The sequence below is a fragment of the Sturnira hondurensis genome, unplaced genomic scaffold (assembly GCF_014824575.4).
Source record: "Sturnira hondurensis isolate 20B ecotype Veracruz unplaced genomic scaffold, ASM1482457v3 Scaffold0006655, whole genome shotgun sequence".
Lineage (NCBI taxonomy): Eukaryota > Metazoa > Chordata > Mammalia > Chiroptera > Phyllostomidae > Sturnira > Sturnira hondurensis.
The window spans coordinates 2,200-29,096 of record NW_028079286.1 but is presented as its reverse complement, the minus strand read 5'-3'; the positions used below and the strand labels follow the sequence as shown (position 1 = coordinate 29,096).

Here is a 26,897-nt window from a genome sequence, read left to right as displayed (position 1 = left end):
TCTTTTATTGATTCTATAGTACAGAGGAAGGGGAAAGAGAATCCATTTGTTGTTCCACTTATTTATGTGTTCATTGGTTGATTCTAGTACGTGCTCTGTGGATTGAATCGACAACCTAAATGTATCCAGATGATGCTCTAGCGTCAGGCCCTGGCTCCAGCCAGGGCCATTAAATTTAGAATATTAGTAAGCACAATCCTTTTAAGGAAAGACCTACATTAATTACTCAAGGCACCCAACAATACAAACTCCATGTCATTGTAACAGTTGCTAAATGCTGTCACTCTATCCTATGGGGTGTAGAAGAGAAATAAAGATATTTCCAATAGCAAAACCAATAGACAGAAGTCAGGAAACAGTTTCTAGCTTATTCAAACCAAAAGTATATCTAAAATAAAAAATAAAAACAAAAATCTGAAACAGAGGCTACTTATAACTCCAGAACATTTTAATTCTAAAGAGCTTTAACAAATAAAAAGCCCCAAGTTTCCAATGTCCATCAAAAAGGGAATGAATAATTAGTCCCAATAGAGCTGAGACTAATTTTTTTTGAAAAAAGGGGGAGGGATGAAGACTGGTAACCATTCTCTCACAAAAATAAAACACTGCTTCTCCAACCACTCAGAATGTCACTTGATATGAACAGGCAAGAGGAAAATAACACTCCAAATTTGCCTTATATACAGTATTGGGCAATTAAATGCCAACTTAGCTATTTAGGAATGGCTTGCTAAAACGTTGAAAAAGTGAAAGACTTCATCCTTGTCGTAGACTGCCACTTCAGTGGAACACTCGGTGCACATAACCGGGTGATAGATTTCTTCCACTTCTGTCTCTGCCTGCTCTGTAGCATCCTCGTGGTTAGACCTCATCTTCTTACGGCCTCGCTTTTTCTTCTTATTCTCTGGGGTTTTGTATCTTAGAACCTCCTCTTTGTTGACAGCACAATTCATCACAAACATTGCTCTATACTGAGTTTTGTATGATTCATGCCTAAAAAATAAAATGGAGAATGTGTGTTTATGTTCTATTTTAATAATTATCCACTTAGATAAAATTTGAGAACACCAAAAACTTACTGAAATACCAACCAAAGTAAAGATATGAAAACAAAATGGAAAATTTACAGAAATGTCAAGAGGTGTTTTTTTAAGATCTTATTTATGTATTTTTAGAGAGAGGGTAAGGGAAGGAGAAAAAGAGGGAGAGAAACATCAATGCATGGCTGACTCTCACGCACCCCCTACTGGGGACCTGGCCTGTAATCCAAACATGTAACTGGAATCAAACTGGCAACCCTTTGGTTCACCAGCCAGTGCTCAATCCACTGAGCTACACCAGCCAGGGCAAGAGTTATTTTAAGAATAGGAAGAACTTTGCCCTGACTAGTGTGGCTCAGATGGTTGTTGTCCCACAAAGCAAAAGGTCACTGGTTTGATTCCCAGTCAGGATACAAACCTGGGTTGCAGGTTCAGTCCCTGGTCAGGGCAAATGCAAAAAGCAAATCAGTGTTTCTCTCTTGCATCAGTGTTTCCCTCTCTTTTTCCCTCCCTTCCCCTCTAAAAATAAATAAAATATTTTTTAAAAATAGTTAGTGCTTCCTTTTTCTCCTCATATGTTCAATATTTTCCTACTTCTTTTTCTCGTTAGTGAGTTGTTTTATTTTCCTTTTAACTTCATGTAACAGAAATGTCTTTCTGACTAAAAACAGTGAACTCCAGTTATGCCTTCAGTAGTCCCAAATGTTGATCTCCACCATCACCACCACCACCAATAACTTAAGACTGTGCAAACTGGTACTTCTCCAAGCAAGACTATAAAATGTTGTTTATATTCCACAGTATTGGAATTCTGTATTAATATAGAACACAATTTTTACCAAGGAAAATTTCTACTGTTAGATCTGAAGCAATTTCTTTTGAGTATAGGAACCCTGTAACATGGTTTAATTTGAAAGAAACAACTTAATTACATTTTACTTTTTCTTCATTTCATAAACATATTCTAGGTGTCAATTTAGATACAAAAAGTTTAAGTGTTCATATTGGAAGTAGATAAATTAATTGTTGCAGATCAGAAACCTCTAGCTAGCCAATAAGAATAAATTCCATCAAACTACTAACATATCCACCACTACATCATTTAGTACCAGCTAAGTTGATTCAAAACATGGACTAAGCTATGCATTCATAAGGCCACCAAAAAAGAAAAAGGAAAAGAAAAAGGTAGAGAGGATAGAGTCAACTCTCCATATCTACCAGTTTTGGATCCACAGATTCAATCAATCACATAGAGAAAATGGTATTTTTCAATCTGCCCTCGGAAATCCATAATGCCAAGGGCCAAATATATGCAGTGTTCTCTGCCATTTTGTAGTATAAGGGACATGAGCATCCATGGATTTCAGTATCTGCTGTGGGGCGGGAGGTGGGGGACTATCCTGGAACCAATCCTGCTCTGATACGAAGGGATAACTGTATTTGGATTAAAAGAATGAAGAAAAATAAAACATAATCATCTCCACTGATGAAGAAAAAGCATTTGACGAAATTCAACATGCCTTCATGATAAAAACACCCAATAAACTAGGAATATAAGAAAAATTCCTCAGCCCTGGCTGGTGTAGCTCAGTGGATTGAGCGCGGGCCTGCGAACCACACGATCGCGGTTCGATTCCCAGTCAAGGCACATGCCTGGGTTGCAGGCCAGTTCCCGGTTCCTGGCAGGGGACACACGAGAAGCAACCATACATTGATATTTCTCTCTCTCTCTTTCTCCTTCCCTTTCCCTCTAAGATAAATAAAATCTTAAAAAAAAAAAAAAGAAAAATTCCTCAATACAATAAATGTCATACATGAAAAGCCCAGAGCCAGCACCACACTTACTGATCAAAGACTGAAAACTTTTCCTCTAAGATTAGCAAAAAGACAAAAATGTCTACTTTCGCCACTTCTATTCAACAAACTATTGAAAGTTCTAATCAAAACAATAAGGTAAGAAAAAGCAACAAAAGCCATCCAAATCAGAAAGGAAGTAAAATTAGCCCTAGCTGGTGTGGCTCAGTTGGCTGGACCATCTTCCCATAAACCAAAAGGCCACAGGTTTTTAATTCCCTGTCAGGGTCAGGGCACACAACCAGGATTCCACCCCCCAGCCAGGCCCTTGATAGAGGCAACCAGTGATGTTTGTTTCTCACATCATGTTTCTCTACCTCTCTCTCACCTTCCCTTCCCCTCTCTCAAATCAATAAGCATGGTGAGAAGGAAGGAAGGAAGGAAGGAAGGAAGGAAGGAAGGAAGGAAAGGGAAGGAGGAGGAATGAGGGAAGGACGGGAAAAAGACGGGGGAGGGAAAGAAGGAAGAAAAATTATCTTTGGTTGTTGTTTTAAACAATATTTTTTATTTAATTATTGTTCAAGTACAGTTTTCTGTCTTTTACTCCCATCCCAGCCCACCCCCTCAGTGCTCCCCACCTCCCTCCCATTTCTAGCCCCCCTAGTTGTTGTCCATGTGTCCCTTATACTTGTTCCTGTGAATCCTTCCCCTTGTCCCCTGAAATTCTCTCTCCTCTCCCTTCTGGTCCCTGTCTGCCTGTTCCCTATTTCAGTATCTTTGGTTATATTTTGCTTGCTTGTTTGTTTTGTGGTTTAGGTTCCTGTTAAAGGTGAGATCATATGGTATTTGTCTTTCACCGCCTGGCTTATTTCACTCAGCATAATGCTTTCCAGTTCCATCTATGCTGTTGCAAAGGGTAGGAGCTACTTCTTTCTCTCTGCTGCATATAATTCCACTGTGTAAATGTACCATAGCTTTTTGATCCATTCATTTACTGATGGGCACCTAGGTTGCTTCCAACTCTTGGCTATTGTAAATTGTGCTGCTGTGAACATTGGGATGCATAGGTTCTTTTGGATTGGTGTTTCAGGGTTCTTAGGATATAATCCTAGCAGTGGAATTGCTGGGTCAAAAGGCATATTCATTTTCAGTTTTCTTAGAAAATTCCATACTGTTTTCCATACTGGTTGTACCATTCTGCAATCCCACTAACAGTGAACTAGGGTCCCGTTTTCCCCCACAACCTCTCCAACATTTGTTGTTTGTTGCTTTGTTTATGATAGCCATTCTGCCGGTGTAAAATGGTATCTCATTGTGGTTTTAATTTGCGTCTCTCTGATAGCTAGCGATATTGAGCATCTTTTCATGTTATCTTTGTTGACAGATGATGTGATCTTATATGTACATTGGGTTGGCCAGAAAGTTCATTTGGTTTTTTTCTGTAAGATGGCTCTAGTAACTTGGTTGTCTTTAACTTCATTTGAAACAATTTTGTTAGACTGTATTGTGACAGCTATCTTATCAGTGTGCATTTTTTAAAAGTACAAAAATTGGTGAATTTCTGGGTAGCCATTTTAATAGAGAAAATAAGCAACATTTTCAGATTATGCTTTATTATTTCAAGAAAGGTAAAAATGAACTGAAACGCACAAAAAAAGATTTATGTAGTGTGTGGAGAAGGTTCTGTAGCTAATCAAGTGTGTCAAAAGTGTGCCCTGGCTGGTGTAGCTCAGTGAATTGAACAGGAGCCTGCGAACCACACAATCGTGGTTCGATTCCCAGTCAGGGCACATGCCTGGGTTGCGGGCCAGTTCCCAGCAGGGGCCAGTTCCCAGCAGGGGCCAGTTCCCGGCAGGGGATGCATGAGAGGCAACCATACATTGGTATTTCTCTCCTTCTCTCCTTCCCTTCCCTTCTAAAGATAAGTAAATAAAACCTAAACAAAACAAAACAAAAAGTGGTTTACAAAGTTTCATACTGGAGACTTCTCTCTGCATAATGCTCCATGGTTGGGTAGACCAGTTGAAGTTGACAGCAATCAAATCAAGACATTAATCAAGAACAATCAACGTTATACCATATGGGAGATAGCTGACATACTAAAAATATCCAAATCAATAAAATTAACTGCCCTGGCTGGTGTGGTTCAGTGGATTGAGCACCTGCCTGCCAACCAAAGGGTGAATGGTTTGATTCCCAGTCAGGGCATATACTTGGGTTGCAGGCCAGGTTCCCCAGTGCAGGGCGTGTAAGGGGCAACCACACACTGATGTTTCTCTCCCTCTTTCTCCCCCACTTCCTCTCTGTCTATATATAAATAAGTAAATAAATAAATAAGAATTAACTGTTAAAAATGAAAAATGTATCTTTTATTTTACGAAAAAAACATACAGACTTTTTACCCAACCCAACATATAACTCTAATGTTTACATAGAAAAATTATTAGAAGTAATAAACTAATTCAGCAGAGTTATGGGATACAAAATGAACACACACAAATCTGCTGCATTTCTGTATACTGGCAAGGAACAACCCCCCAAAATGCATAACAGATTACCAGAAGCTGGGGCAGTGGGGGTAAAGAAGGAGGGTTTATTGCCTAATGGATACAGAGGTTCTGTTTGGAAACATTCTGGAAAAAAAGTTCTGGAAAAAGACAGTGGTGATGAATGCACAATACTGTGAATGTCATGAATGTCACCAAATTGTACACCTAAAATGATAGACAACAAGATAAGAGCGTCCACTGTTACCACTCCTAACCAATATGGTACTGGAGATCCAAGCCAGAGCAATCAGGCAAGAAAAGAAATAAAAGTCATCCAAATTGAAAAGGAAAAAGTAAAATTATTTTTGCAGATGACATAATCATGTATAAACTCTGGAGACGTCCGGCCAAGATGGAAGCATAGGTGGAAACACTATGCCCCCTCCCACAACTAAATTTAAAGAGAGTGAAGTTTTAGAAACAAAGGCACAGCCAAAACAGTGAAAATTGAACTGTACGGAAGTCCGACAACAACGAACCACTCAGCCAGCCAGACTGGTGAGAGGGGCGGAGTCAGCGGTGGAGCGGGGTCAGCAGGAAAGACCGTTCTGTCTGACCCACCCAGGGATGGAGGCGGTTGCTGGATCCCAGGCCTGCTGTGGCAACGGGCGGACCCATTGAGGGCACAGGGCAGCTGGCTGATGGCGGATGCCGAGCATAGATAAACCAAGCAAGGAGCGAACACTGAGTCAGACCCCTCAGGCTAGGGCCCCAGCAACGGGAATTAGAGCCTGAAAGCACCAAATGGAAAGATTTTCTCAGGGTTGAGGGGCAGGGAGAGGCTCCCAGGCTCACAGAGAGAGACCCACAGGGTCCTGGAGAGTACACAAGCCCACATACCTGGGAACCAGCACGAGAAGGGTCCAATTTGCTTGTGGGAAGCTGCAGAGGAGACAGAAATCTGAGAGAGAGCAGAGCGGAGCAAAGTGCCATCTTTTTTCCCTCTCTGACCCTGCCCCCACACACAGCATCACAACCCAGCGATTGGGTCGCCTGGCCCTGGTGAACACCTAAGGCTCTGCCCCTCATACATAACAGGTGCCAACAGACCAAACATTATGACTCAAGAACAGCTCAAAGCCCCAGAGCCTATAATTCTAAGTGACCAAGAAATAGCCAGCCTTTCAGATGCATAGTTCAAAACACTGGTGATCAGGATGCTCACAGAATTGGTTGATTTTAGTCACAAATTAGAGGAACATATGAAGGCTAAACTAATTGAAATGAAGGGAAATGCACAGGAAACCCATAGTGATGGAAAGGAAACTGGGACTCAAATCAAGGGAGTGGACCAGAAGGAAGAAAGAACCAACCAAACAGAAAAGAAGGAAGAAACAAGATTTCAAAAAAATGAGGAGAGGCTTAGGAACCTCCAGGACATCTTTAAACGTTCCAACATCCGAGTTATAGGGGTACCAGAAAGGGCAGAAGAACAGCCATGTGTGGAAAACTTATTTGAACAAATAATAAAGGAGAATTTCCCCAGTCTGGCGAAGGAAACAGACTTCCAGGAAATCCAGGCAGCTCAGAGAGTCCCAAAGAAGTTGGACCCAAGAAGGAACACACCAAGACACATCACAATTACATTAGCCAAGACTAAAATGAAGGAGAGAACCCTAAAAGCAGCAAGAGATAAGGGGACAGTCACCTACAAAGGAGTTCCCATCAGACTGTCAGCGGATTTCTCAAAAGAGACTTTACAGGCAAGAAAGGGCTGGACAGAAGTATTCCAACTCATGAAATCCAAAGACCTGCAGCCAAGATTGCTCTATCCAGCAAAGCTTTCATTTAGAATGGAAGGGCAGATAAAGTGCTTCTCAGGTAAGATCAAATTCAAGGAGTTCATCATCACCAAGCTCTTATTCTTTGAAATGTTAAAGGGACTTATCTAAGAAAAAGAAGATGAAAAATATGAACAGTGAAAGGACAGCAAACTCACAGTTATTAACAACCACACCTAAAACAAAAGCAAACTAAGAGGACAGCTAAATCAGGAGCAGAACCTGAAATGGAGATCACATGGAGGGTTAGCAACAGGGGAGTGGGAGGAGAAGGTACAGGACATAGCATAGACAGTAGGTAAAAAACAGACAGGGGGAGGGCAGGAATAGTAGGGGAAATATAGAATCTAAAGACCTTGTAACACATGGACATGAATGAAAGGGGGGAATGGTGTGGGAGGGGTGTGCAGGGTGGAGGGGAGTGAAGGGGGGGAATGGGACAACTGTAATGACATAATCAAGAAAATATATTATAAATAAATAATTAAATAAATACTAAAACTCTGAAGACTCCACCAAAAACGTTACAATAAATTAATTCAGCCCTGGCTGGTGTAGCTCAGTGGACTGAGCGCAGGCCTGCGAACCAGAGGATCGCAGTTCAATTCCCAGTGAGGGCAGTGCCTGGGTTGCAGGCCAGTTCCCAGCAGGGGACTCACAAGAGGCAACCATACATTGATGTTTCTCTCCTTCTCTCCTTCCCTCCCTCTCTAAAGATAAATAAATAAAATCTTTTAAAAAAAAAGAGTATACACAGTTGTTCCTTAACTCACTTACTCTCTTTAAAAATAAATAAATAAATAAATATAAATTCAGTAAAGTTGCAGGACACATAAAACAATACACAAAAATCTGTTGTGTTTCAGTATACTAATTATCTGAAAAAGAAATTAAGAAAATAATTCTGTTCACAGTAGCATCAACAATAAAATACTTAGGAATAAATTTAACCGAACAGGTGAAAGACCTGTACACTGAAAACTGTAATACATTGAGGAAAAAAATTGGGGGGAAAAAACCACCAGAAGATGGAACTACACCCTGTGTTCATAAATCAGAAGAATACTGCTAAGGCCCCGGCTGGCGTAGCTCAGTGGATTGAGCGTGGGCCTGCAAACCAGACGATCGCGGTTCGATTCCCAGTCAGGGCACATGCCTGGGTTACAGGCCTGTTCCTTGCAGGCTAACTACCAGCAGGGGATGCACAAAAGGCAACCATACATTGATGTTTCTCTCCCTCTCTCCTTCCTCTCTAAAGATAAATAAATAAATAAAATCTTAAAAAAAAAAAAAAAGAATACTGCTAAAATGTCCATACCACCCAACACCATCTATAGGGTCAATGCAATCTCTATCAAAATTCCAATGGCATTTTTCACAGTAATGGAAAAAAATCCTAAAATTTACCTAGAAATCCAAAACATCCCAAATAGTCAAAACATATTGAGAAGAACAAAGCTGGAGGCATCACAGTTCCTTGATTTCAAACTATAATACAAAGCTAGAGAGTATGGGAATGGAATAAAAACAGACTCATACAACAGAAGAACATAATTGAGCAAGAGCCTAGAAATAAACCCACAACACGTAACTAATATTTGACAAAGGAGCCAAGAATATTTTATGTGGAAAAGATAGTCTCTTCAATAAACAGCCCTGGGAAAACTGGAGGTTCACATGCAAATGAATGAAACTGAACCCCTATCATACACGACTTACAAAAATTAATTTTAAATGGATTAAAGACTTAAATGTAAAACTTGAAATTGTAAAACTCCTAGACCAGGAGAAAAGCTCCTTGACACTGGTCTTGGAAATGTTTTCTGAATATAATACCAAAAGCATAAGAAACAAAAGCAAAAATAAATAAATGAGACTATATCAAACTTTTTGAAAAGCTTCTATATAGCAAAGAAACAATCAAGGCACATGCCTGGGTTGCAGGTTTGGTCCCCAGTTGGGAAGTGAATGAGAGGCAACCGATCAATGTTTCACTCCCTCTCTCTCTTCCTCCTTCCCCCTCTCTAAAAGTAAATAAATAAAGTCTTTAAAAAAATAAAGAAATAAAATCACTATCTCAAAGAGATATCTGCATCCCCACCACAGCCAGGCAGGTGATCGTGATCAAAATTAAGTCATATATCAGGCTGATAAATTGTGCTCTTGATATCATATGATAAAAATGACACTTCTGTGGTCTTCCCCCCAAAAACCTACTGCAACATTTATTTGCAATAGCCAAGACATGGAAACAATCTAAATATCCATCAATAGATGAATGGAGATGAATGGATAAAATGATCTGGTAAATACACACAATGGAATATTATTCAGCCATTAAAAACAAAAGAAAATCCTGCCATTTGTGACAACATAGATGAACCTTGAGGGCAATATGCAAAGTGAAATAAATCAGAAACAGAAAGACAAATACTGTATGATTTCACTAATCTAAAAAAACTGAACTCATAGAAACCGAGAGATTGGTGGGAAAGGGTGGATGGGTAAAAATATCAAAGGGTACAAACTTCCAGGTATAAGATGAGCAAGTTCTAGAAACGTAACATACAGCATGATGACTGTAGTTAACAATACTGTACTGCGTACTTGAAAGTATTAAATAGCTAAGAGGTAGATCTTAAGTTCTTATTTAAAAAAGAAAAGTATAAAAGACAGAAAACTGTACTTGAATAAATTTAAAAATGAAAAAAAAACACCCCCCCAAAAAGTAATTATATGAGGTAATGGATATGTTAACTAACCTACTGTAATAATTTTGCAATATATCCACATATCAAACACATTATACACATCAAACTTACACAATGTTAATCATATCTCAGAAGTCGAAAAAGCTGAGAAAAAAATTTTAATTAAAAAAAAATTTTAAGCCCTGGCTAGCATAGCTCAGTGGATTGTGCACGGGCCTGTGAACCAAAGGATCACAGTTCGATTCCCAGTCAGGGCACATGCCTGGGTTGCAGGCCAGTTCCCAGCTGGGGACGCACGAGAGGCAACCATACATTAATATTTCTCTCCCTCTCTCCTTCCCTTCCCCTCTAAAGATAAATAAATAAAATATATTTTTTAAAAATTTTAATGGTTTAGTTGACAATAAATTGAAGTCAGATGAAGTATTTTTCAATAGCAAATTTTTATAATGGTTAAAATAGAAAATTTTCTGTTACATGTATTTTACCACAATAAAAAAAAAGTATATTTGAGGGATATCTTTCCACAACATACAGAGTTTCACTGAATCCTTGTCAATACTTGCAAGTGCTTTACTTTAAACTACTTATGACAGAATCTACATATAAAAAAATTATTTATATAAAGATCAGCCATGTAGCACCAAGAATATATGAGAACAAAACCTTATCAGAATTCCTAAGTACCCCAAAAATCTACTGCTGACTTTTAAAAAGGCCCACCAAGGCCCTGGCTGGGTTGGTTACAGTGCCATTCTGATACTCCAAGGTTGTGGGTTCGATCTCTGGTCAGGGCACATACAAGAATCAATCAATGAATGCATCAATAAGTGGAACAACAAATCAATGTTTCTCTCTAAAAAAAAAAAATCAATAAATTTTTTAAAACGCGAGAGAAATCTGTTTATTAAATAAATGAATGAATGAATGAATAGGCCCACCAAGCCCTGACCAGTTGGTTGGAGCATCATTTCGTAGACCAAAGGGTCATGAGTTTGACTCCTGGCTGACACAGATAGCCAGGTTGCGAGTTTGGTCCCAGGTCAGGGCATGTATCCCCATTCAGGGTATGTACAAGAAGGCAACCGATGTTTCTCACATCAGTGTTTCCGTTTCCTCTCTCTCTCTCTCTCAAAGCAAGGAAAAAATGTCCTTAGGTGAGGATTTGGGGGGAAAAAAGCCCACCAAATTGGTTATTTTTTGTTGTTTTGTGTGTATGTGTATATTGTTACCCTTTATGTTACCTTTGGCAATCTAGACACAATGTGGTCATGCAGGCAGGACAATTCAAGACAGCATCACTATTTGGAACAGGCTGTTGCTGATGTGCCCTCTGTCTTCCAAAACCATGGTAGCTAGAACAGAAAAAGAAAGTGTGGGGGGAGACACATTAAAGCCAAATCTTGATTTCTCATGCTACTCTCCAATAAAAGTAATCAGTAATCCTTAAGAAAATGGTTGATTCTAGAAATGGGGCATATAAGATGAACCTGGAGCAATTTGTGGTGCCAGAAAGTAAAGATGTGCTGAGAAAAAAAAAACAAACAAAAAAAAACAATGAAGTAGGTATGTCAAACAGGCACAAACAAATGTGTCCTCAATGGCTAAAGCTAAAACAATTAGAACAAAATAAAGTAAGACTGTACCATAACCCAAAATATAAATACTCCTGAGTCCACGCTGATACAAGTGACTAAGCAAATAAATGGGGGAGAATAGACAAATCCTGTACAAAAGAATTAGAAATAATTTATGAGTATATTCTCCCTCATAACTCTCCACTCCTTAAATCTGGGAGTTATGAGGGAGAATATATTCTCCCTATATACAGACTCCTTAAGTCTGCACATAGTGACTTCCTTCCAAAAAGTACAGTATGAAAAGAAGGGGAAAGGGTAACTTTATAGAGGAGAAACCTGACAAATACTATTTCACCAAGGTGACCAAAGTCAACCAACATTTACAGTCATAAATCATGTTGATAGTATGTGCCCTTGATACAATGTGATAAAAATGTCTTTGCCTCTCTTTGGTCTTCCTGCCAAAACTGATAATCCCTGTCTAATTATGACAGAAATGTCAGACAAATTTCAATTAGTGATACACAGTCATGTACCACATAACAATGTTTCAGTCAATGACAGAACATGTATACAATGTGTTCCATAGATTATAATGGAGCTGACAAATTCCTATCACCTAGTGACACTGTAGCCATGGTTACATCACAGCACAATGTATTACAAGTTTGTAGTTATGCTGCTATAAACAAACCCACTGTGTTGACAGTCATATAAACATATACTCATATAAGCAACTATGTACAGTACATAATACTTCATAATAATAATAAGTAGCTATGTTACTGGGTTATGTACTTACTATATATACTTGTATCAGTATTTTAAAGTTATTCTTTCTACTTATAAAAATAAAATGCTGTTAAACAGTATACTGTGTTATGCTGGCAGCAGCTTTATGCATTTTGTTTACTAAGTCTCTTTTCTTTTTAATTAAATTTATTGGGGTGACATTGGTTAATAAAATTGTATAGGTTTCAAATCTACAATTCCATGATACATCATCTGTATATCACATTGTGTGCCTACCACCCAAAGTCAAATCTTCTTCTGTCACAATACATTTGATCCCTGCCCTGACTGGTTTGGCTCAGTGAGTTGGGCGTCATCCTGCAAAGCAAAAGGTCACAGAAGGTCACCAGTTCTATTCCCAGTCAGAGTATGTGCCTGGGTTGTGGGTTTGGTCCCTGGCTGGGGGCATGCAACAGGCAACCAATCACTGCTTCTCCTGCACATTGATGTTTCTCTCCCTTCCCCTCTAAAAATAAATCAAGTCTTTAAAAATATATATGTATTTGACCATCTTTACCCATCCCTCTGGTAATCACCATCCTGTCTATGCCTATGAGTTTTTGTTTGTTTGTCTTGTTTGTTCATGTTTCATGTTTACCAAGTCTCTTGATAGCAACATTTTCTCTTGTGCTTGATTTAATGTCATGTTGTTTTGCACATTTAGTGTGGCCTAAGTGTGCGGTGTTTATACAGTTCACAGGAATGTCCTAGGCCTTCACATGCACTCTCCAGTCTCTCACTGACTCTCTCAGAGCAACATCCAGTCTTGCAAGCTCCTTTCATGTGTAGTAAGTGCCTATACAAGTGTACCATTTTATCTTTTATACCATATTTTTACTGTACCTTTTCTATGTTTACATATGTTTAGCTACACAAATATTTACATTGTGTTATAACTGTCTACAGTATTCTCTAGGTTACAGGTTTGTAACCTAGAAGCAATAGGCTAGACTATATAGCCTAAGTGTACAGAAGGCTGTATACCATCTAGGTTTGTGTAAGTGCACTTCATGATGTTCACACAAGACAAAATCACCTAACAACGCACTGTTAATGACAGACGTATCTCTGTCATTAAGTGGCACATGACTATACTTGACCATTGCTCCTCAAAACTGTTAAGGTCATCAAAACCAACAGAAGTCAGCCCTGACCAGTGTGGTTCAGTTGTTTGGATGTCATCCTGCAAAGCAAAAGATCACAGGCTCAATTCCTAGTCAGGGCACATGCCTGGGTTATGGACCAGGTCCACAGTAGGGGGTGCGTATGATGCAACCACACACTGATGTTTCTCTCCCTCTCTTTCTCCCTCACTTCCCCCTCTCTAAAAATAAATAAATAAAACCTCTTAAAAAAAGAAATTCTCGCCCTGGCTGGTATAGCTCAGCGGATTGAGCGTGGACCTGCGAACCAAAGGGTCGCTGGTTCAATTCCCAGTCAGGGCACATGCCTGGGTTGCAGGCTAGTTCCCAGCAGGGGACATATGAGAGGCAACCATACATTGATATTTCTCTCCCTCTCTCCTTCCCTTCCCCTCTAAAAATAAATAAATAAAATTTTAAAAAAAATAAATTCTCTGTATTATTAGTTCAATTTTTCTGTAAATCTAAAACTATTCTAAAAAGTATAGTCTATTCATTTTAAAAAACACAATAAAGCTACACTTAAAAAGAAACAAGTAAGTCTAAGTGCCTAAGGATTTCTATCTGTTTTGTTCCCTGTTGTATTTTGAGAGTCAAGAACACTGTCTGGCTAACAGTAAGTACTCAATAAATATTTGCTGATTGAAAGAATAAAGCATAAATTTACTTATAAAGGCACTAAAGTATTAAAGTCTGTTTTATTTTCTTTTATTTACTTTAGAGAGAGGGGAAAAGGGGGAGAAAGAGAGGGATAGAAACATCAATGTGTGACAGAAACATCAATCTGTTACTCTGACCCTCCCCCAACTGGGGACATCACCCACAACCCAGGCATGTGCCCTGACTGGAAATCCAACCGGGCCAGCACTCAATCTACTGAGCCACATCAGCCAGGGCTAAAGGATATATTTTTTAATATATTTTATTGATTATGCCATTACAGTTGCCCCACTCCCCCCCTTCACTCCCCTCCACCCTGCACACCCCTCCCACACCATTCCCCCCCTTCACTCCCCTCCACCCTGCACACCCCTCCCACACCATNTTTTATTTTCTTTTATTTACTTTAGAGAGAGGGGAAAAGGGGGAGAAAGAGAGGGATAGAAACATCAATGTGTGACAGAAACATCAATCTGTTACTCTGACCCTGCCCCAACTGGGGACATCACCCACAACCCAGGCATGTGCCCTGACTGGAAATCGAACCGGTCCAGCACTCAATCTACTGAGCCACATCAGCCAGGGCTAAAGGATATATTTTTTTAATATATTTTATTGATTATGCCATTACAGTTGCCCCATTCCCCCCCTTCACTCCCCTCCACCCTGCACACCCCTCCCACACCATTCCCCCCCTTTCGTTCATGTCCGTGTGTTACAAGTTCTTTAGATTCTGTATTTCCCATAGTATTCCTGCCCTCCCCCTGTGTGTTTTCTACCTACCATCTATGCTACTTATTCTCTGTACCTTTTCCCCCCTTCTCTTCCTCCCACTCCCCTGTTGCTAACCTTCCGTGTGATCTCCATTTCTAAGGTTCTGCTCCTGATCTAGCTGTCCTCTTAGTTTGCTTTTGTTTTAGGTGTGGTTGTTAATAACTGTTGAGTTTGCTGTCCTTTCACTGTTCATATTTTTCATCTTCTTTTTCTTAGATAAGTCCCTTTAACATTTCATAGAATAAGGGCTAAGTGATGATGAACTCCTTGAATTTGATCTTACCTGAGAAGCACTTTATCTGCCCTTCCATTCTAAATGAAAGCTTTGCTGGATAGAGCAATCTCGGCTGTAGGTCTTTGGATTTCATGACTTAGAATACTTCTTTCTAGCCCCTTCTTGCCTGTAAGGTCTTTTTTGAGAAATCCGCTGACAGTCTGATGGGAACTCCTTTGTAGGTGACTGTCCCCTTATCTCTTGCTGATTTTAGGGTTCTCTCCTTCATTTTAGTCTTGGCTAATGTAATTGTGATGTGTCTTGGTGTGTTCCTTCTTGGGTCCAACTTCTTTGGGACTCTCTGAGCTGCCTGGATTTCCTGGAAGTCTGTTTCCTTCGCCAGACTGGGGAAATTCTCCTTTATTATTTGTTCAAATAAGTTTTCCACACATGGCTGTTCTTCTGCCCTTTCTGGTACCCCTATAACTCGGATGTTGGAACGTTTAAAGATGTCCTGGAGGTTCCTAAGCCTCTCCTCATTTTTTTGAAATCTTGTTTCTTCCTTCTTTTCTGTTTGGTTGGTTCTTTCTTCCTTCTGGTCCATTCCCTTGATTTGAGTCCCAGTTTCCTTTCCATCACTATGGGTTTCCTGTGCATTTCCCTTCATTTCAATCAGTTTAGCCTTCACATGTTCCTGTAATTTGTGGCTAAAATCAACCGATTCTGCGAGCATCCTGATCACCAGTGTTTTGAACTATGCATCTGAAAGGCTGGCTATTTCTTGGTCACTTAGAATTATAGGCTCTGGGGCTTTGAGCTGTTCTTGAGTCATGTTTGGTCTGTTGGCACCTGTTATGTATGAGGGGCAGAGCCTTAGGTGTTCACCAGGGCCAGGCGACCCAATCGCTGGGTTGTGACGCTGTGGGGGGGGGGGGGCAGGGTCAGAGAGGGGGAAAAAAATGGTACTTTGCTCCGCTCTGCTCTCTCTCAGATTTCTGTCTCCTCTGCAGCTTCCCACGGGCAAACTGGACCCCTCTGATGCTGGTGTGTGGTTCCATGTACTCTCCAGGACCCTGTGGGTCTCTCCAACAAATTCTCTGTGAGCCTGGGAGCCTCTCCTGGCCCCTCAACCCTGAGAAAGTCTTTCCAGTTGGTGCTTTCAAGCTCTATTCCCATCGCTGGGGCCCTAGCCTGAGCGGTCTGACAGTGTTCGCTCCTTAGCTTGGTTTATCTGTGCGCAAATGTGTGACCGCCATCAGCCAGCCGCCCTGTGCCCTCAATGGGTCCGCCCGTTGCCACCCCAGGCCTGGGATCCATCGACCACCTCTACCTCTGCTCCTGGGTCGGTGGGACCCAACAATCTTTCCAGCCCAACCCCACTCCGCTGATGACTCCATCCGTTACCAGTCTGGCTGAGTGGTTCGTTGTTGTCGGACTTCCGTACAGTTCAATTTTCACTGTTTTGGCTGTTTTTGTTTCTAAAACTTCACTGTCTTTAAATTTAGTTGTGGGAGGGGGCACAGTGTTTCCACCTATGCCTCCATCTTGGCCGGAAGTCCCAATTGTTCACATTTAAATGGTTAGTTTTATATGTGAATTTCACCTCAATTTTTAAAAATCCCATTTGTACTCAGTTAAAAAGAACAATGCAGATGTAAAACACAACATCCACTCTTCTCCACATGAACTCTTAATCTCCAACTAGTTTTAATCATGTCTATTTTTTTTAATTCAGCTTTGGTTCTTGAATGAAGAGACTACAACAGTTGGAACTCAAAAGGTTTTAAAGGATCAACGGTCTGAATGAAATTTGCTTTATTTTCAAAATAAAGTACTCAGCAGTTTTTCCTCAAATTTGTTTATGTCTGTACAAACATATACACATGCATTCGAAATGTTAATGTGGTGAAAATTATATTTTAATCATTTTCTCTAAAGATTCTCAATATTAAATTTAAATTCTTACCCTCTTCTCCGTGCATCAACCCAGGCCTGATCTCTGTTATCTTTTTCAGGATCGTATAGTAATTCATCATTTGTTGGAATCCTGTGTTGTTTCTTCTTTTTTTTCTTAGTCACCTGTGCTAATTTTGAAAATGTTAAGGATATGGCTAAGTATCGTGTCTAAAGTTCACACTTTTTTAAAATACAGAATGAAGAATCCAATTTCCTAAGCTACATACTTTTTCTATATTCCTTTAAAAAATTTTAACTATTTCTCCAAGTATAGTTCTTGTCCAATTAAAAAATGCATTAAAATGAAGATGACCAAAGTGGCAAAGCTTTTTCACCAAAAACTGGTATCGAAAGAGTTTAAATAATGAAAGTTCAGAGTCCAAAAAAGGCTACTGAAAGCAAGCTAAGAACAGAAACTATTTTTGATATCTAAAGTCTCCCTAAGTTCCCATATATGAAATGCTACTGAAATCCAAAGAAAATATTTCAAAATGAATGAAAAAAAAATAACTATGGTCACCGCCCTGACTAGCTTGGCTCAGTGGGTTGTGTTATCCAGCAAACTGAAAGGTCACAGGATCAATTCCAGGACAGGGCACATGCCTAGGCCAGGTCCCCACTTGGGGGAGTGTGAGAGGCAACCAACTGATGTTTCTTTGGCACATTGATGTTTTACTCCCTCTCTTTCTTCCTCCCTTCCCCTCCCTCTAAAAATAAATAAATACAATTTTTTTAAAAGAAAAAAAACCTATGATCATCCCCATATACTTGAACAGGTCAATATTTAATAATAAATAAAATATAAAATTATTTCTTTACCATATAAACTTGTTATTTGTATATTCCAGTGTAATTACTGATATAATTAAATTAGTGTTAGGTTTTGTCAACATGTTCAACTTTGCTCAAATTTTGTATTAAATCAATGCTGAAGAATAGAGGGGCTTCTTTTTTTAAAAAAGCAAGAAGTAAGGGAAAATTATGCAAGGGGTAAAACTATAGAAACTATCTGTAGGTGTGAAAGCAAATGTTGCTGCACAAAGGAACCTGAAGGAAGAGGCGGGCCAAGTGCCCAGAGGAGGGAGGTAGTGAATTAGGACACACTCTCCCTGTCTCCAGTTGTGCCTATGCAGTGCCACTGTTGGGCCCCATGTCCTCACATGTTTGCATTCCCATCCGTTCTTCTACTTCTCTTGTAGTAAAACTGGTATACAAGGTGATACATATTTCAGGTATACAACATTATAACTCAATATTTGCACAAACACCTGTTCTTATTCATTGATCCTGCTTTTGTTTTCACATCAACAGACTACAATTTCTTTTCTAAAAAATCAAACACAGAGGAAAAACCTAACACCAAGTAACTCTTAGGTAAACTTTTTTTCATAAAACATAACTGCTAAGCCTGGTAAACATTTTACTTACCTGGTTTGTCTTCATCCTCAGAATCAGAATCAAAATATATATCATCATAATACTTTCTCAGAGCTACTCCAGCTTTCCCATTTCCTGAGGAAGACCCTGTTCAAACCACAAGGGAATTTTATACACTAAACCATATATCACTGATAAGGAAAAATCTCGATATATTCTTCCATCACCTCAAAATAATTTTGATTGATTCCCAATCATATTCAGATGGGAAAATACTTTCATATCAATAACTTACTGGATTGGTACCCTGTGCAATAACAGAGAACTGCCCCTACTTGTTTAAATGTCCCAAGTCATGCCCTGGCTAATATGGGTCAATTGTCTGGAGCATTGAACCCAAAAAGTTGCGGGTTCAATTCCCAGTCAGAGCACATGCCTAGGTTGTGAGCTCAATCCCCAGTAAGGGAGCGTATGATCTCTGGTACAGGCACATATAAGAGGCAATGACTGATGCTTCTCTCTTGCATCAATGTTTCTCTCTTTCCCTTCCTCTCTCTCTAAAAAAAGCAATGAAAAAATGTACTCAAGTGAGGATTTAAAAAAACAATATTCCAAAATACAACATTATTTTTCTCTCCCTTCCCACAAATCTAATTAAATAAAATAGCCATATTTTCAGGTTGCCATTATACATCTCTCTTTGAGACATGCCATATACTGTGGAGAATGTGGAATAAACATCTTGTTTTAAAAGGACTTTAGGGGAAAGCGGGTAAGAGCTCCACAGAGAGGCAGAATGACTCAAGAACTCATTTGTGCCCAATGCCATGACATTACCTATACTTATGTCATATGCCTGCATCCCTAATTTTTCCCCTTAATTAAAACCCACTTTTGCACCCTGGCTGGTGTGGCTCAGTGGGTTGAGCACAGACTCCAAACTAAAAGATCACCAGTTAGATTCCCAGTCAGGGTACATGTCAAGGTGAGTCCAGGACCCCACTCAGAGGCATGGGAAAGGCAACTGATCAATGTTTCTCTCATAACATTGATGATTTGTTTGTTTGTTTAAATATTTATTTATTTTTAGAGAAAGGGAGGGAGAAAGAGAGGGAGAGAAACATCAAAGCGTGATTGCCTCTCGCACACCCCCAGCTGGGGACCTGGACCACAACCCAGGCATGTACCCTGACCTGGAAATGAACTGGCAACCCCTTGGTCCACCGGCCAGCACACAACCCACTGAGCCACACCGGCAATGGTACAACATTGATGTTTATCTCCCTCTCTCTCCCTCCCTCTCGCTCTCTCTAAAAAATAAAAAATAAATAAAACCTTTTTTAAAAAATCCACTTTTGCTTATATTATTATTATCATATATGGTTTGATTCTTAACAATTCATACACAGCATATCAACAAAGAAACCAATGCTAAGGAGTCCTACTATCATGAACCAGTTTCCAAGTCAGGTATATTTTACATAAAGACCAAGTATCAAAATGAAGTATGTTTCATTACTTACTAAAACAAGGCAGGAATTTATGCAGACACATCATTCAACCTGCCATATCAGTGCTATATAACCCTAAAAATACTTCTATAAGACTGTCTCTTTTTGTTGTTATTGTTAATCCTGGGGTAAAAAATTACAAAAGGAAATCAGTACTAAATAATCTCCAACGGCAGAGGAAATTTCTTCACTAGTCATCAAAGGAAACTATGCTCAGGTTGCCCAATACATTTATTCATTCACTCGGTAAGTATTTGTTGAATACCCACTGAAGGTGCTGGGGACCCAAAGAGCACAAATATGGTTCTTGCCCACATGGAGCTTAGTTTACCTGTATCCAGGGAGGATAATTTGTCCTCCATTGTTTTCATAGTGGAATTTAATTCAGCTTCCATTTCTTTTTCAAATTCATCTTCGCTAGACGATTCACTTTCTCCAGTAAGACATTCTCTGATGAGTTTTCGTTTTTGGTCAGGAGTTCCATGTAAAAGCACATCCACTTCATCTTCAGAACTAATATATATTTGAAGCATAAAGAATATGAACATTAAATAATTAAAATAACTTACAGCCCCTTTCATCTCACTGCCCAACAGTTTTAAGTTTTATAAGGCGGTATTAAATTTATCTGGTGTATTAGAGAGCTATTCTCACTTAGATGAACCATTTCTGCATATTTCCAAATATACTTTTTAATATCTGTATAAACATTTCTTCTTGTAAATGCTGTACATTTGTTTCTAGCTTTGATATTAAACACTACAATGAACATCTCTGTACATGTAACTTTTTTTGTTTACTTCCTCAGACTAAATGTCTAAAATTAGATACAAACCTCTGACTTCTTGAATTACTACCCTTCTTTCCAGAAGTATTGCACCAATTCATAATTCCATCAGCAATGAAAAGTTTACTCCACAGAACTAGGAGTTTTTTAAAACTCTGGACACTTAAATAAAACCTAAAAATATATTGTTGGGAGCCATCCTACCTGGTTTCAGGGACTGTAGCCTCATTAATGGACAATAAGGGTCCCACAGCTAGAGCTGAGTAAAAGGGCCTTGGGAACATGAGCCACTAAGGAGACAGAACATTTCCTCCTGGCAGGAGCACAGGTTAGCCAATGACCAGTAAGACTCCAAGGGGGGTGACCTAAGACAGGCAGTCGCAATGGGCCATCAGGGAAGGACTTAGGGGTCTTCAGTGAAGGGGCAGAAAGACTCTCACCCCTTGGCTTTGCCATAATCTGGGTCCTCAGTCTTTTTTTAAAAGTCTCCTAGTCTCTTGGTTGCTTTGCTTTCCCCACCTGATTCAACCTGGGAACAGTGCCAGAGGCAGCTGCGACCTTATACTGAAACAGATGGCTCCATGGGCAAATCTGCCAAAGAATATACATTGTTTCCTTTGAGGTTTACTCTGCCTTGTTGCTATGAAACAGACACTTGAGCTAAAGCCAATCCTGACCTGAGACAATCCCTGTGTTTCTTCAACTATTATCTATAAATGATGTCAGTAGCATTTTGAGCACTGGTTGATGAGCTGTATGTGCATACTAGTATCTCTGTGTGAGCTGAACTCAATAAAAACACAGGGAAAATGATGTTCAGGACCTTTCTCCTTTGAGGGACTGGTCACCTTTACTCCCCAAGCAGATCACACGTTGGGAATTTTCATTCTCATCCACAACAACCTGGAAGAGCTCTGCTGGCAGAGCACTCCCCATCAATATATAACTAATATATCGCTAACATATCCACATAAAATGTTAACAGGTAGTAATTAAACATTGCGATTTAAAAGGCACAGTGCTACAGAGAACTATAAAGAGAGAGAAAGCTAAATTATATTCCCAATTCTCCAGAGCAATTTCTGCCAATTTACTTGGCCTGCTGTGCCTGGGTTTCCTCATCAATAGCAGTATGACAAAATTACACCAAATATCAGCAGGAATATCTGAAATGCCTAAGACATTTCTAATACAATCAATAGTACATAAGTAATGCTCAATTACTCATGGTCTGATGACTGGTTACAGACTACTCCTGGTTTTAGTTTCCCTATTTTTGTCTTCTATAACCTCCAGCAGAAGAGAAATCAGAAAAACCCAATTCACAACAATCAATTTTGCTAATGACAGAGGCTTCTACTCCCAAGAAATTTCCCATACGACATCCTGACCAGCACACTTCCTCTTTCTTCATCATCACTATATTTACTCAGGTCCTTTTAAATTTACACCATATTCTAAGAATCTCCAGGCCTCCAAACTTTCTTTTTCATTCCACCCTTAACCCTGCTGCTGGAACATTATTCCTAAAAAACTCTCATCTCACCACTACCCAGTTCTGAAACAAACTGTCCATGGTCAAACCTCTGAGCACAACATTCAAAAGAGCTTTCTACAGTCTGGTTTCAGCTATCCTTTCAACCTTGAACTACCTCAGTGGTCTTCAACATAGGGCAATTTTGCCCCCCAGGAATCATTTAGCATACCTAGAGACATTTATGACTGCCATAACTGAAGTCTGAAGAAGGAGCTACTGGCATCTACAGCCTACAATGCACAGGACAGCCTCCCTCAACAGAGAAATATCTGATGTAAGATGCCAATGCTACAGAGGTTGAGAAACTCTGATCTATTCTACATTCCAGTGTTTCTGAAGTGTGGGATATAGGAGATTATTTTAAGGACTAGCAAAATAGATGACAGCCCATTAAATAACAGTGAAGCTATTGATACTGGAAATGTAAATTGGTACTATGGAAAACAGCTTGGCAGTTCCTTAAAATAAATCTAACAGGCAGCTCTGACTGGTGTAGCTCAGTGGATTGAGCGCAGGGCTGCGAACCAAAGGATCGCGGTTTGATTCCCAGTCAGGGCACATGCCTGGGTCACAGGCCAGTTCCCAGGGGACCCACGAGAGGCAACCATACATTGACATTTCTCTCCTTCTCTCCCCCTCTAAAGATAAATAAATAAATAAATAAATAAATAATCTAAAAAAAACCAAACTAACTAACATGCAATTACCATACAACCCAGCAACTGAACTCCTGGGCATTTATCCCAGAGAAATAAAAATCTGTACGTACACAACTATGCATGAATGTTTACAGCATTCACAATAGTCAAAAATGGAAACAACCAAGCCCTGGCTGGCATAGCTCAGTGGATTGAGCGTGGGCCTGCAAATCAAAGGATTGTGGTTCAATTCCCAGTCAGGGCACATGCCTGGGTTGCAAACCAGTTCCCAGAAGGGGAAGCACGAGAGGCAACCATATATTGATATTTCTCTCCCTCTCTCCTTCCTTTCCCCTCTAAAGATAAGCAAATAAAATCTTTTAAAAAAATGGAAACAACCAGATGTCCTTCAATGAGTGGTTAAATGCAAAATACACTCAGCAATAAAGAAAGAAATGAACTACTGATACCTATGACAATGGGGATGTATCTCCAGAGACCTATGCTGAGCGAAAAAAGCCAATCCCTTTCCCTAGCTGGTGTGGCTCAATGAACTGACTGCTGGCCTATGAACTAAAGGATCGTGGGTTCAATCCCTAGTTAGGGCACATGCCTGGGTTGCAAGCCAGGTCCCCAGTAGGAGGCACATGAGAGGGAACCACAAAGTGATGTTTCTCTCCCTCTTTTTCTCCCTCCCTTCCTCACTAAAAATAAATAAATAAGCCCTGACTGGTATGGCTCAGGGAACTGGGTATCGTTCTGCAAACTAAAAATAAATTTAAAAAATTTTAAAAAGCCAATCCCAAAAGGTTATAAAGCACAGGATTCCAGCTACCTATTTTTGAATATGACAAAATTATAGAAATGGAGAACAGACTAGTGGTTATCAGAGGTTAAGTAGAGCATGCGGGCAGGAAGTGGGGAATATGATAGATCCTTGTGCTGATGAAATGTTCTGTAACTTGACTGTATTAATGTCAATATCCCAGTTGTGATATCATACTAGTTTTTCAATATGTTAACACTGGAGGAAACTGAGTAAAAGGGACACAATCTATTTTCTTTTATTTAAAGATTTTATTTATATATTTTTAGAGAGAGGGAAGAAGAGGAAGAGAGGGAGAGGGGGAGAAACACTGACAGGTGAGAGATACACCGATCAGTTGTCTCTTACTCGTCCCCAGTTAGGAACCTGGCCAGCAACCCAGGCATGTGCCCTGATTGGAAACTGAACCAGCAATCTTTCAGTTCACAGGCTAGCACTCAATCCACTGAGCCACACCAGCCAGGGTGTGGTTTCTTACAACTGCATGTGAATTACTATTTCTTACAACTGCATGTGAATCAATGTCAAAATTTTTAAAAATAATTTTAAAAAATTAAATCACAGACACTGAAATACAGAACGTGCTGACAGGGTCCAGAGGGTAGAGGGGAGGGAAGCACAGAGTAAAAGGGGATGGACTCACATGAATAAGTATGAAGGACACAAGGACAATAACTAAGACGGGGGGCGGAGATGGGAGGGGGGTGGGGAGCACTGGGGGGGTGCAGGGCTGGGAATACAAGAAAGAAAACTGTACTTGAACAAAAGTTAAATAAATTTAAAAAAAATTAAATCACAAAGCAAAAGAGTTATTCATTTCTCAAATTTTCTTCAGTCCTTGTGATTATTTCTAAAGAATTTCAGCACTTAGCATTGCTGGGTAGGAAAATATATCACAGGGCCCACATATTCTTGTTGAGTTCGCCAAGGATGCAAGGTTCTCAACACTCTTTACCTAGGCCATGTCTCAGGATTGTGTTTGCAGCAAAAAACCTTGATGGATGAGGTAATGTCCCTCTCCAGAACAAAGACCAGGCTTATCTACTGCCTGCTGCAACAGAGGTGGATTCTCCAAGCTCAAGTGGTGCTCTGACACCATGTTAACCCACTGAATGTGTAGCATCCATCTGGGTCTCTCTCTGTATAACCAACTACAGAAGCTGAGAAGAGGGATCAATAATGCTCCTGCTACCTTCTGTGCTGTGAGTTTTCTGTAATCTGGGAGTCTCAGATCTTCTACCACCTTCCATAAAACAGTAACAGGCTATAAAGTATTAGCATATTAAGTGAGGTAAAATCAAATCCTAACCGACATCCCTTACCTCTCTAACATCAATCCCCCTTCTTAAAACAAGCATTGGATTCAGAGCCTTGGCCAGGCAAACTGTTCTAAAGCATTGTTTTGTTTTTACAGTATTTATTCTTTATTACGTTACCACTGACAACTTTATAATCCTTCAAAGGATTATAAAGCTTTCTTTAAGAAATTTAACTACAACTCTGACTAGTACCACTGAGCTGGTTGGGCATCAGCCAGCAAAGCCAAGCGTCACCAGTTTGATTCCCATGCCTGGGTTGCAAGCCTGGTCCCCAGTTGAGGCACATGCAACAGGCAATGGATGGATGAGGCTCTTACATATTGATGTTTCTCTCCTTTTTCCCCCTACCTTCTCCTTGCTCTAAAAATAAGTAAATAAACAAAGCCTTTAAAAAAAGATACTTAACTATAAAAATGCAAACTGACTTAAAGAAAAAGATTAAATAACACAGATGAATATGGTGATAGTAATGGCAGAATATAAATCAGGCCCAGATACACTCCTATATTCTAATCAAACCAAATTACTAATCTAAACCTGCATATACCTTTCACAAACCCGACTCATTAACTGACACTCTCACAGGGACTCTTGGAAGCCATCTTCACTCCCCACAACAGAACTCTCTGCAACCTGATCTCCTATGCGTAGAACTCTCCCCAGGATAATGCAAGGAAATACTGTGATTGAAGGTAGAACAGTTTCACAGAAAGCTCAATCGGACAGAATGTTTTTAACGTTTACAAGTAGGATCTGATGGCTTTAAAAATGGCTAAATGTGAGACTACAAACCTCTTGTCAACATAACTGCAAGTTTCTCTCAGGTAAGATTAAGCCCTTCCTTTTGGAAATTCCCACGGAACTTCACCTGTGCGTATCTCAGATCACCGTTTTCTACCATGCTTCAGAGATGCATACTTATTTCCAAGATATACACCTTCCTAGGTGTGTATCTTATTTCCCCAACTATTCTGTAAGCCTCAAGAAGGCAAAAACTTTATGACTGACTTCTGTGGCCAGAGCAAGCATGAAAAGATGCTCAAAAAAAGTCTGTTTAAAGGCTGACCAGAGGGGAGAGGGGAGGGAATTTCAGGGGGAAAGGGGAAGGATTTACAGGAAAAAGTATAAAGGACACATGGACAAAAACTAGGGAGGGGGAAAATAGGAGGGAGGTGGGGAGGGCTGGGTGGGTGGGCTGGGATGGGAGTAAAAGACAGAAAACTGTACTTGAACAACAATTAAATAAAAAAAAGAAAGAAAAGATTTTTTTAAATGTCTGTTAAATATCCCCTTATTTCTGTTTATGGCAAATTAGTCTTCTAGATCGTCACTTCACACCAAGTCCCGTGAGTCTTACAACACATTTATGATACAGTTAGTTACTGTGTCTCCTCTTGAGAGATGAGAAACCGAGGATAAGCGACTTGCCTTGGGTCACACTCTTAGTAAGCTGCAGAGGCAGGATTCGGTCACACGGCTTTGGAAGACTCGCGTGCGATTCCAGAACAGCCCCCTTCCCCGCGCCGGTGTGGGCCCCGCCTCCCCCGTCGCTGCAAGACCTCACCGAGACTCCCCTTGGCGTCCCATAGGCGACAGCGGGGCGCGACGGAGGCCACAACCGCTGGGCCTAGGGTCCGCCAGACCGGGTAAGCTCAGCGAAGGGAGAAGCCTGAGGCCAGGCCGCGGCCGGAAGCCTCGGGGGCGGGGGCGCGCAGGGGCCCACCTGCTCAAAGCCGGCTCCTCATCGCTAGGCTCTTCAACTGTGTAGGGGTCATAGTCATCCTGGAGCCGGTTCATGGTGGCCTGGAACCTCAGACGCCGTCCACAGGAGTCCCCCACAGTATCTATTTCCACCGCTGGTCCCTCCCCTAAAGCGTTAAGACCTCCTCTTCCGCTCGCACTTCTGCGC

The 26,897-nt window shown here is 40.2% G+C and overlaps 1 protein-coding gene across 2 annotated transcripts; it reads right to left on the bottom strand.

Annotated features, from left to right (window-relative positions):
* Positions 1-427: 427 nt before the first annotated feature.
* Positions 428-26,897, bottom strand: EAPP (E2F associated phosphoprotein). 2 transcript variants are annotated; one of them, XM_037050249.1, is made up of 6 exons: positions 26,712-26,893; positions 20,213-20,394; positions 18,422-18,517; positions 17,004-17,121; positions 11,120-11,230; positions 428-993 (listed from the first exon to the last, which is right to left on the bottom strand). In XM_037050249.1, exons 1-6 carry the CDS (start codon positions 26,783-26,785, stop codon positions 717-719), a joined length of 858 nt encoding a protein of 285 aa, XP_036906144.1. In that variant the 5' UTR covers positions 26,786-26,893; the 3' UTR covers positions 428-716. The 2 variants fall into 2 exon arrangements, with proteins under 2 accessions (XP_036906144.1, XP_036906145.1); XM_037050250.1 differs by lacking the exons at positions 428-993; positions 17,004-17,121 and having other exon boundaries at positions 11,163-11,230; positions 26,712-26,897.